Here is a 12,798-nt window from a genome sequence, read left to right on the forward strand (position 1 = left end):
AATAGAGAACACATTCATATAGTTAAATAAATAAATAGTATAAGAAGGTGTACAGTCCTTCTTCATACCCTTGTCATTCAAAAGAAGAGGTACTTTTAAGACAAAATGCCAGTTCAGTGGTAGGTTTTATGACCAATGACATCCCATTCAATTCAGGGCCTCCTACTTCTTCATCCTCCTTTTGTTCTTTTCTCCCCAGTGGTAGAATCTCAGATCCACTATCTGTTTTCCTTTTTGTCCCCTATGAGCATAGTTGTCATTAATATCAAAAGAACTCAATTTGTATTTGTACAGAAATGCCTATTAAAAAGAAAACAAATACTTTAAATACATGACAATGAAAAGAATGTAATACTGATTTTTCCTTCTCATATTGGCAATCAGAGATTTTCCTTTTTTATTTAAATATAACTCTATTTAGAATTTTAAAAGTTTCAGAAAACATTTTTACATATAATTAATACAGTTTGCTTTCTGACCTCAGTGTCATCATTGCCCAACTGAGAGATGAAAGCAGTCAAGGTTAGGAAGATCATAAGTTGAATTATGAAGAGGAAGAATTTTTATAATCTTTGTCTTCTCATCCCAGAAGTGCTTGGGTGGCTCAGTTAAGCCTCTGGCTTGGGCTCAGGTCATGATCTCATGGTTTGTGAGTTTGAGCCGTATCAGGCTCTCTGCTGTCAGCACAAAGCACACGTTGGATCTTCTGTCTCCCTCTCTCTGCCCCTTCCTCACTGATTTTCTCTCTCTCTCTCACTCTCAGTCATGCTCTCTCTCAAAAATAAATAAACATTTAGAAGAAATAAGAATAAAAATTCTATATAAATAGGATTTTATCTGGAGCAACATGAAATCTCTGCATCTTTTAACATAAGGTCATATTCTATCGTTTTAGGTTCCACCAAGAATAATTTGCCAGCAGCTGTAAAAACATTAAACTTTTGGGGGGAAATAAGTAAAGGATTATCTCTTCTTGAAACATGAATAGGAAAGTTATTGATCTAACTCTTCCAGCTATCTCTCTTGTTATGCATATCAGTTCACTTTTGTAAAGATGATATCTTCACATGTCATCTTAAATTGTTTATAATAGAGTATCTATCTTTTAAGATACATGGAATGCACATTTTATTGATGGATTTAATATTTTGTTATTGACTTTTGTTCCTATTATTTCTAGGAAGTAACATACTTTATTATCAAGGAAGTTTCAAAAATAAAGAAGCAAAAAACTAAAGCAGGAGTGACTGAGGGATATGGGAAGTCATTTATGTTGGGTAAAGAGAATGTTCTATAAATTACAGAAGACTTTCCACCAAATGTTATTTTATAGGACAAAGACAAACTTAACCTAAATGATGGAGGAGATACATGTAGTGTTTTAAGATAAAGGCCACCAAAAGTGTTATAAAAGATAAGTAGATAGAAAAAGAAGGTTGAGAAATACTCCACAGTGAATGAGTCATTCTCTGTTTTGAATTAACCAAAGGAAGTTGGCCACTCCCCACCTAACCTTTAGTTACAGAAATTACAATACCTGGTGATATAAGTTTGGTGTTAACATGTTAGGTAACTCTATTTTTTTTTAGAATAACTTTTTATCTGATACTAAGTTTAATATACTCCAGACAGTATTCATTTACGTCTGTGTTTTGTGTTTTGAGAAAATCCAATGAATATTAGCATTTGCTCTATTAAATTTATTCAATGAACATAGACTGAGGTTATGGGTACCTGACATTTCAATACATGTGTGTTAATGAGTGTTTAATAAAAATAAGGTTCAGTGAACTTGTGTGGAATTATAGGCAAAATTCTTTATACATATATGCATAATGTATTCCAGGTTTTCATTAGATTCTCGTGAGTGAATAATCCCTGTCTCATTTTCTCCTCTACCACCCTCCCCTCAAAATTAGGAAACCATATTCTAGAGCAAAACCATGAGGAAATACTTGCAGCAAAAGAAAAGGCCACTGTCTAAATTATATTCTTGAGTAGTGGGGAAATCTTTTTTTTTAACTCAACACCACCAGCTGACCAAGAGTAATTCCATAATCAAATGTAAATTCCTTGTTAAAAATGCAGATATCCTTGTGAGAAGTAACACTTCTTTTCCTAAAGTAGCTTATTTATTCATTTAGAGAGAGAGAGAAAGAGAGGGGGTGTGTGAGCAAGGGAGGGACAGGGAGAGAGAGAATCCCAAGCAGGCTCCACACTGTCAGTGAGGACCCTGACATGGGCCTTGATCCCAGGAACTGTGACATCATAGCCTGAGATGCTCAACTGACTGAGCCACCCAAGTGCCCTAAGAAGTAATACTTCTTTAAAAAAAACCACTATTTATTATGAGAAACAAGTTTTGACTAGAAGGTGAGAGAGGACTAGGGAGGCTCTGGGTTCAGTGAACACTTGGGGAAGTGGAGGGGGTCTGGGATATGGCAGATTAATTTGATAGGAGAAGTTGCTCCTGTCCAAAACCTATTTACCAACACTACAAACTTACCACTTACTCAGAGACACAGCTTAGAATGGAGCAAAAAACAAACCAGCTGGAATGAGAGAGGCAATGGAGAGTAGCATTTTAAACAAGAGCCCTAGAACTGGGACCTGCTTTCAAATCCCAGCTGTACCCCATTCCCTGGCTTTGTGACATTGGGGAAATTATTTAACTTCTCTGTGCCTCAATTTTCTCATCTGTCAGATGGGGATAATGACAGTCTCACTTCGCATGGTTGTTGAGATTAAATGAGTTAATACATGTAAAGAGCTTAGTACTACTGTGCCTGGTACAAGATAAACCGCTATTACTAGGCAGACTTGGGCTCTTGCCCAATATAAGAGGATATAGGAACTGGTCTGAAGCCAAGCGTTTTCTATTTCCTCTGGCAGCTGAATGCACGGTGATGGGTATCCCCAGTGTGACAACCAACCTCTCTGGCTTTGGCTGCTTCATGCAGGAGCACGTGGCGGATCCTACTGCTTACGGTGGGTGAGGTTTTGCATCATTCACCCAACACAGGGAGAAGTGTCCTCTAACCGAACAAAGCACAGGGTCTTTGCAGAGCCTGACTCTAAAGTTATCCTGACGATTAAAGTAATGTTTATAGCTCTTGTTTAATTAACAGTAGATTTAATTATGTGGTTCATAGAAAAGATAAAAATGCTATTTATATTAAATATATTGTCCCAAAGACAAACTATATAAGGCATGCCAAACTTGGACAAATCTTGCCCTTTTCTCTTTCTATTTTTTGTACTGTTTTTGGCCCTTTACTACCTATAAGTGACTTTACAGTAACCGTGGCCTTAGAGTACATAGATCGGTCAGTGTCATTATTTTAAGGATCTGTGCCAAGTTAGCAAAATCCACTTAAATTGTTTAATATGGCAGAAGAATTTGCATACTATCATCTCTGTGTCCATGTTGCCTAGCAACAAGAAAAGCCAGATGGGATGGTTGTCTGCCCACACATTGCCAATTTCCTGGTCTTCTACGCTTGCATTGTCACAGTTCTCTTTCCTTAGGCTGGAGCTGTGGTTCTCAGTCAGGGGTGCATGGGGGAACACTGAGGAGCCTTAAAATCACTGATACCCAGGTCTCATGCCAGAGATTCTGGTTAGCGAGCAGTCATGGGGAAAATCCCTGATCCAGAGTTTTCCTCTACTGCCAAAATTGTCTTAGCAAGATCCATTGTTTTGGCTGTGTGTCAGTGACCATGATAAATCATTAGGAGGAGATCACAGGAAAATACGGAAAAGATGAAACAGGCAATGCGGGCTGTCAGGGAGTGGGTAATGCATGTGGTGGTCTGCAATAGAACGTAAGGAAATGGGAGGAGCAATATTCCAAGGTTAGCCCTGCTTTTATCTGCGTTTTGGTTTTTGTGCCCCTCAGGCATTTACATTGTTGACAGGCGATTCCAATCTCCTGATGATTCCTGCAATCAGCTGACTCAGTTTCTCTATGGATTTTGCAAACAGTCCCGCCGCCAGAGAATTATTCAGAGAAACCGAACTGAGAGGCTCTCAGATCTTCTGGATTGGAGATACTTAGGCAGAGTAAGTTTGTGATCAAGAGAGCCGCTTTTAAAATCCCACTGGAGTATAAAAATCAAGATTCTACTCATAATCTGGGAAGTCAACTCAGTACCATCATTGTTAAAATCTCCAGTAATGTTTTCATGTACTTTTTTTTAACTTAATATAACCTCACAAAGTCCTAACTACAAATCTTCATATTTAGTTTGAACTTATAACAGCAAATCTGTCAGAAGCTAGCTGCAATCTTACTAGTTACTCTATAGTTAGTACTTAACTTGATGCAGGTATTGGTTCATGAATGTAAGGAAAACACCTAAAGAAACATTTGTATCTTGTTTAACTCTAAGCAATAACATGACCATATTCCTTAAATACAGTGGGAATGGGGATAACATTGTTTTTTCAAATGACAAGTACAGAAAATATCCCCTTTCAATTATGCAGTAGGTTTGTAAGTACGCATATATCTTAGCAGTGGATGATTTAATAAAAAATAAGTTGACTTTGCCTTCACATAATGTATCTCTTTAGATACTGTTAAACTCTCCTGAAAAACGGTAGATGCTGCCGTCTGCGCAGTGTCTACACCCTCTAGTGCCAGTGCTCATTACCATCCTGGGTGATTAATTGTACCGTCTGTATTTTGTAATCAAACTGGAATGATAAGGTTCTTACAAGTTACGTTTTTCATCTAAGGTCTAAAGCAGAATTTAAGTCCAGTTTATCAGATTGTTTGGACCCCACCTTTCTCCCATGTCATACTGCTTCTCTGTGGAATGAAGCTAGGGTTTTCAATCCTCTTAGTGTTCAATTCAGAGTTTTCAGTAAGGTCAGTATGACTTTTCTTTCCAAATTTTTTTTTAAGTTTTTTTATTTTGAGAGAGAAAGCAGAGAGAGAGAGAGAGAGAGAGAGAGAGAGAATCCCAAGCAGGCTCTGTGCTGTCAGCATGGAGCCCAAAACCAAGTCTGATGCTCAATTGACTGAGCCACCCAGGCATCCCTCCCTCCAACTATTTGTAGTATTTTTTTACCTATTCACTGGAAAATAATAAAACTATAAACTCATTTTTTTCTGATTTTTAAATTTAGGTCAGGGGCACCTGTGTGGCTCAGTCGGTTGAGCATCGGCTTCAGCTCAGGTCATGATCTCACAGTTCGTGGGTTCAAGCCCCGCATCAGTCTCTGTGCTGACAGCTCAGAGCCTGGAGCCTGTCTTCGGATTCTGTTTCCCTCTCTCTCTGACCATCCCCTGCTCACGCTGTCTCTCTCTCTCTCAAAATAAATAAAACATTAAAAAATAAATAAATTTAGGTGAATATGTTCTACCACTTTTTAAAGATTTATTTTATAACTAGGAGAATAAGATTTTATATAATAACTTGGTTATTGAAATATATAATTTTTTATAACCTGTGACTTGGTTTTCTATCACAGTATTATCAGCATGCCAGGTACCTGACATTAAGCAGAGCTTTTCCGGATAAATTCTATATGGAGCCTACATCACCACCAACGGTAAGTGTTTTCTGTTTTGTGGATTTGTTCTGAAAGCTAAATTTCTTATGTATGGTAAGTCCTACCAATACCTTTGAATTTAGAAGTCATTAAATACACGAACTATTATACTTTTTCATAATATTGCCCTAAAGCAAAGAATAGAGGAACCAACAAGTCAGACCCAGTCAAAGCCCTTGATTCAGAGTTAGCCTTATGCAGATAGGCAGACAGTCATCTAATTCATGTCGTTGGAGAGGCACCTCCACATTAAAATTCATCTTGCTTTAGTGCTTGAAACCACTTTGTTAGACTCCCATTCATAGGAGAGTTATTGAAAATTGAACTTCCCTGCTTTCACAGCAAGTGAATTTGCTAAGGAAATGTTGAGATATAGGGTGACTGCTTGGCAAGAGAAATAAAGAGTGAACTCAAGAACCACAGGAGGAGCTGGATTAGATGAGTATTCATGTAACAGTCAGCAGTGTCCCCAGGGAGTCTTCTGAAGTTCACTTACACATTTATATTCCTGAGACCAGCACAGGCTACTTGTCACCACATTTACTTAGAAGGATATAAAATCGGAAACACAGCTTGAAGTAGGGCAGTGTCAAGCATTTCCCTTTCATGGGATTCATCCTTATGGCAGTCTACATAGCAGTCCTTAAGTTACACTTCTTTGTCACCCTATCCACCAGGTAAAAGCTTAGGTGCAAAAAGATAAGACCTATATCATTAGCTTAGTAGTTCTCAGATCTATCTTAGCTTAGTAGTTTTATGTCATCTCCTCTCCAATCTCCCCCCACCCCCAGGAGCCAATATCTCACAAATAAGCTTCCATGGTCTCCACAAGAAATATGTACAATTACAAGAGTCATCAAACTCAGGGATTCTCAAAAGCTATAATCCTTGTCAAGTAGTTATAAATCCCCTGAGTTCAGATGTAATCTCCAAGTCAGGAATCACTTTTACTGTAATCAGTTTTCCTTAATAACACAACTACAGTCTACCTCCATCAGGTTTCAAGGGAAAAAGATCTAAAAAGTTAACCCAAGGTAGAATTTGCCCATATAGAATGTGACAGGGTTTGGAAAACCCTTCAGAATACAAATTCCAACTCTCATGTTCATGACTTTAACAGGGTCAATTGCTTAGCGTATTTAGAGGTGGTCACTCTACTTGATGATAATTCACCTATATTCATCCATTTATTCAGCTTATTCAATTATTAAGTATTGAGCTCCTACTTTGAGCCAGGTCCTAAATGCATGACTCAGCTCTTTTTCTTTTTCTTTTTTTCTTTTCTTTTTTATTGCTTTCTGGTAAAATATCTGACCCTTGCAATGACTGTGTAGGTATGACATGATAATAATATGCACCAACAGTTGAAATACAGGAGAAGGGCTGCAACTATTTTATACAGTTGCCCTCCCCGGTCAAGCATGTGCCCTCATAAAGGGCAAGATCTTGGTTTTTATCTTTGTTTCCTCAGTTGCATTATGGTGCCAGACCCATAGTTGTGCTTAGCTCTTGTTTGTCAAATGCGTTATCTCAGTGAATCTTAGGTAGAAGGACAATTTGATTAAAATCTAGTGATTACTCATTAACTGAACTAAAAGTAACTGGTGGAATTTTGGAGTCAACTAAGTGAACTGGCTTCCAGAATTCTTTCTAGTGATGGCTGTCCATGCAAAGCTAGAATGCCCATATTCTGCAATTTCATTGAGCAAATCTGAAGAGTGACATAGAGACTGAGAATATCAGCAGTGTAACATGACAGTTGATATTAAAGGCTCTGGAGTGATCATAGCCCTGGTACAAGTCTGTGCTCTAACACAGGGCTATGCTGTATGACATTGGGCAAGTCATCTGCCCTCTCTAATCCTCAGTTTTATCCTGTAAGTGGGAAAAACAATTTATTGGAGTTGTTACAAGGATTAATAAGATAACATAGATAGGTAAGTAGATAGATAGATAGATAGATAGATAGATAGATAGATAGCACCTGGCACATTTCAGTGCATAATAAAAGAAAGCTATTTATTTAATGAATCTCTCTTGAGCTTGATGGTACCAGAATCAAAATAAATCAAAGATAACAGCTCATGAACAGACCATAAAAGTATCCAACTATGCTTTTTTATTAAATGCACATGCAAAGTGTTTACCACATTAAAAAAATCAAGGAGTCATTATGATGTTTGTGACTTATTTTTGTCTTTGGCAGACAGAAGGATTTAAATATCCCAGACCATCCTCAGTTCCACCTTCTCCTTCAGGGTCTCAGGTGTCTAGTCCTCAGAGCAGTGACGTGGAAGATGAAGAGGATGAGCACTACAATGAGGAAGAGGAGGCTGAAAGGGATCGGTTAAATATCAAGTCGCCATTGTCTCTGGGCCGTGTCCCTCGTGGGAAGAAAAAGCTGCATGGTGAATATAAGAACTGAATTCCACACTTGTAGAACAGAACTGATGTAGTAAGAACATAGTAACAATGATTATTCAAAGACATGAAAATGATTTTCTTCTTCTAACTATTACAACAGGATTTATTCTCTGCCTCCAAAGGGGAGAGAATTAAGCAAACCATAATTTTGTTAATTTCTAGTAAAAGCCAAGTTATTTCCCCCATACTCCTTTTTCCCCAGTAAATTTAGGCATGAGAGAAAGTGTTCATTAAAGGAAGAAGACTAGATGTGGGTTGTTTTTGTTGTTGTTGTTAAGTAGGCTCCAAATGTGGTGCTTGAACCCATAATCTTGAGATCAAGACCTGAGCTGAGATCAAGAGTCAGATGCTTAGCCAACTGAGTCACCCAGATGCTCTTAGATATGTTTTTAGAATGGTTAATTTCAGCAATAAGATTTTTCATTTGCTAGTATTTATTTTTAAGTGATCATCACCATAATCTTTTGCTTAGTATTTATACAGCTTCTATATCTACCAAACAAGCCTCCCAATCTCCCTACAAAGGATCCTAATCTCAGCCCTGAATGTGCACTACCCATGTATTTTAATTAACTTGGTCTTTAGTGTTTATTTTCATGTTTCACCTGAGTCAGAACTATGAATTTCTATCTAGCTTTGCAGACAATCAAAACCCAAAAGAAATAAAGCTATCTTAAGTTCAGATCCTGATAACCTATTCATGCATGTTTACAAGGTCACATCTCAACTTAATGATGGGAAGATGTTGCCATCTGTACTATACCATCTATCTGTAACAATTTTTCTATTCTTTAAAAGAAAGCTTTTTCAAAAACCTGGTCAATTAATCAGTCTTCTATAAATGATAAATTGTTAAATCCAAATGAATTAATATATCAATATTTAATTTAATATCACTATCAACATGTCAATTAAGTTTTTCATTGATGTCTTGTTTGTAATTCTTTAGACATTTAAATAAGATAACCTGTATAAAGCACCTACATTGAAACAGTGCCTTATAAAGGATAACATTAAAACTATTTTTTAAAAAATTAACAAAAAGAAAATACAGAATCTACTTAATTATAATAAGGACAATGTCTCTAAACACATCCATGATGTATTAGGGACATTGCTGAACAGTTGTTTTAATGTTTTTGTTTTAAAAGTTACTAAACCGAGGGGTTTCTGGATGGCTCAATCAGTTGAGTGTCCAACTCTTGGTTTTGGCTCCCATTATGATCACACAGTTTGTGGAATCAAACCCCACAGTAGGCTCTGCGCTGAGCATGGAGCCTGTTTAGGATTCTCTTTCTTCCTCTATCTCTGTCCCTCTCTTACTCTCTCTCTCTCTCAAAATAAATAAATAAATAAACTTAAAAAATTATTAAAGGTAGTTACATCTAAATAGTCAAAAAAGAAAAAACTACCTTCGCTCTTGGATTGTTTTTTCCACAACCTGAGTATTGTTAGATTTAGATCACAGTGAAAACCTTGGTTGCCGTATCAGTTGGCCTTGGTCTGCAAAGCTTTTAAAAGTTTTAGTCTGCTCAGTGCTGGATTGTTGATGGCAACAAGGGAAAAGTAACAGCGACCATGTGTCGGATGGCTCAGGACTAGTGAAAAACTATTATCCAGCTCTCTAACTGCTTGCCCCATTGATGCGGAGAACAAAGCAAGAAAAATGCAATTTATGTTAATTCTCCTTACAGCCTGAAGCCCACTGATAGACACCTGAGACGTGCAGAACTCAGAACGTGACATTCCTCAAGGGTTCATGGCCTCCTTAACGCCTTCATGTTTATATTTCATTAAAGACTAAAAACAACCTTATCTTGACAATAGCTAAATCTTCAAGGTCCTGCAAGACCCTGCTTTCAGCATACAAAAGTGTCTTGGAAACTTATGTTATCTCTACCCCACCCTTCCCTCCACAAACTTAAAATGTATAATCAGTCATCCCTCATATTTGTAGATACAGTTCTTTCTGCCCATGGGTCCTGTCCCCGTTCTATAATAAAATTACCTTTTTGCACCAAAAATGTCTCAGAAATTCTTTCTTCGCTGTTTGCTCTCAAACTGAAATTTCAAATCACATCACCATTGTTTAGAAAAAGTATATGAATGGTGGATATATGCCATAAATCAGGCCACAGTGGAAAATGATTGCAAACTCACCTCATTTCGAGGTTCAGGAAAAAGGGAAGTAGAATCACCTAAAGCCTAATCCTTGAAAAATGGCCAGTGGATGCCAATTAATCCAACATCTGCAGAGCAGTTTGCGAAAGTCTGCACAGGGAGTCAGAAAATATGAGATGGGCTTGTATTATAATATAAATATTCATGTGCTGAAGTGCCAAAAAAATCTCATGATAAAAAGGGGGTTCTGTGTTACAATAACTATGAAAATATATTCCCAGTAAGGTGGCACAATGTGTCTATTCAAACGATACCCCTGGTTGGTAACTGGTTAGTCTATTGTTATTGAAAGCATGAGGTTTCTTCTGTAAAATAGCTTCTTGACAAAAAATTTTAAAATTCAAGTGCTTTTTTCTGAATGAAAGAATAGCTCTCTGATTAGTATGGAGTACAAATGATACAGCACATGGAAATACAATGACTTGCAAACACCTGTTTTTTTTTAATGTTTATTTATTTTGAGAGAGAGAGGGTGCACATACACACGCACTCATGAGTGAGAGAGGGAAAGAGAGAGAGGGAGAGAGAGAATCCCAAGCAGTCTCTGTACTGTCAGCACAAAGCTTGACGTGGGGCTGGATTCCATGATCCTGGGATCTTGACTGAACTGAAATCAAGAATCCGATGCTTAACTGACGAGCCACCCAGGTGCCCCAGCCAGTGCAAACACCTGGTTTTGAGTGGCATGTTTCTACCCGGTACTCAGTCCTCTATTCAGACAGCTGCTGCCCCTGGACTCCATCCCCTTGCTCCAGACATTTCCTGTCCTTTCTCCAAGACTGACAAAGCCAGGTGAGGAGCAACAAATAAGGCTGTTAGTAGGTGACTCAGCTTCTAGCACAGCGCCTTATACACAGTTCCTGCACCGATGAATGGTCTTACTGGGAGAAACAGAGGTGCCAAGACATGGATATTTTTAAAGAATGTACGTCTTCTTAAGTTGGAGTACGGGAACTAAAGAAAACAGCGTGTGCCTGACCAGCTGACAAGGCATGCTTCACGCACTGTGCCACCCTTCCTTCCATGTCAGGAGTTAGGGTGAACAGAGCTGCTTTTACATATATCGATGAGAATAGAACATGGGACACGTGCTCTGCTAATAGTTTCCAGGGCACAAGGAGGACTCTGGGGAAGGACTGGTCAAGTGTACTTGGGGAGGTCCAGAGGGTGAGGATACACTTCTATGAAGTCATGTGGAGGAAACAATTGCCAGCTTCACAAGGGGGTTATAAAGAAGAGATCATATCAGAAATAAACTCTTACTAAAGGAATTTATAGTCCAGTAGGAGGAGACCAACAGGTGGACGTTACCCCCTTCCCTTTCTCCTGGAGCTGAAGCAAACTAACGTAACTCAAGGTTTCATTTCTCATAACCAAATACAGGGGAAATGCTAGTTGGAGGTTGGTTTTAACATGCCAGGGCCTCTGCCTTCTTGCTTCTTATGGGATCATAATGGTGCTGTTGGGGGAGAGGAGACATCCACTGGGGAAACCCAGGGAAATAAAGAGCAATTGAGAGCCCATGCTGTGGAGGCCAGACAGCCTGTTCAGAGGAAGGATACAGAGGCAAACAGGGAAGAGCAGTGGGAGCTGTCCTGAAAGGGGCTGCAAGTCCCACCTGAAGCAAGTGGTATTCTAGGACATGGGTGTGCCTGGCAGGCAGGTATTTCCCAATTTTAAAAAACAAGCCACCCAACGTGAACATTTTTTGTTCCTTTCAATTTTGAAAAAGATAGGAATAAAGAGAATTGCAAAGATATCCCAAGACAGATGGAATGTTATAGCAGCTGGGTACAGGCGCCTGTATGCAACTAGTGTGTTAATCAGCACATCTGTGTGCCAGACAGCATCCAAGGAATTCTAGCACCTATAACAGACTTGGTATTCTATACTATACTAATAGTATTATAATCTAATACTGTGTTATTTTAATAGCTGTTGGTCATTTCAAAATTATTTAAAAAAATTTTAATGTTTATTTTTGAGAGAGAGAGAAAGCATGACTGGGGGAGGGGATTTGAGAGAGAGAGAGAGAGAGGGAGACACAGAATCCAAAGCAGTCTCCAGGCTCTGAGATGTCAGCACAAAGCCGGACGTGGGGCTCAAACTCATGGACCACAAGATCACGACCTGAGTCAAAGTTAGTTGCTTAATAGACTGAGCCACACAAGCACTTCTTGAAAGCTTTTAAAAACTCTGTTTTAGGGGCACCTGGGTGGCTCAGTCGGTTAAGTGTCTGGCTTTAGCTCAGGTCATGGTCTCATGGTTCGTGGGTTTGAGCCCCGTGTTGAGTTCTGTGCTGACAGCTCAGAGCCTGGAGCCTGCTTCAGATTCTGTGTCTCCCTCTCTCTCTGACCCTCCCCTGCTCGTGCTCTCTCTCTCTGTCTCTCAAAAAAAAAAAAAAAAACCAACCAAAACTCTGTTTTAGTGTGAAATACTTGAAGTTCTGTTTAGTTGTGGGAAGAATTATTTTCCATGATAGGGTTTTAAAATATTCTTGGAATAAGCATGATGTTTAAATAGTCAATATGTGTAAGTCTATGTCAGATGAGTAAAATCTCAATAAATGGGACATAAGCACTATCTAGAAAATTTACTTTTAAGCCAAGTCATAATAAATGACAGGTGCCTATT

General features: G+C 38.5%; 1 protein-coding gene across 2 annotated transcripts in view; it reads left to right on the forward strand.

Annotated features, from left to right (window-relative positions):
* Positions 1–10,001, forward strand: part of GYS2 (glycogen synthase 2) — a 51,203-nt gene extending 41,202 nt beyond the window's left edge. The window contains exons 13-17 of one of the 2 annotated variants that reach the window (XM_029954764.1): positions 2,893–2,988; positions 3,899–4,062; positions 5,479–5,559; positions 7,766–7,967; positions 9,678–10,001. In XM_029954764.1, the coding sequence (XP_029810624.1) occupies positions 2,893–2,988; positions 3,899–4,062; positions 5,479–5,559; positions 7,766–7,967; positions 9,678–9,682 (548 nt within the window). In that variant the 3' untranslated portion in view covers positions 9,683–10,001. Of the gene's footprint in view, positions 1–2,892; positions 2,989–3,898; positions 4,063–5,478; positions 5,560–7,765; positions 7,985–9,677 lie in introns of those variants that run through there. The other variant, XM_029954763.1, reaches the window with a different exon arrangement.
* The last annotated feature ends 2,797 nt before the right edge of the window (positions 10,002–12,798 follow it).

This window comes from Suricata suricatta, chromosome 10, assembly GCF_006229205.1.
Source record: "Suricata suricatta isolate VVHF042 chromosome 10, meerkat_22Aug2017_6uvM2_HiC, whole genome shotgun sequence".
NCBI classification, from domain to species: Eukaryota; Metazoa; Chordata; class Mammalia; order Carnivora; family Herpestidae; genus Suricata; species Suricata suricatta.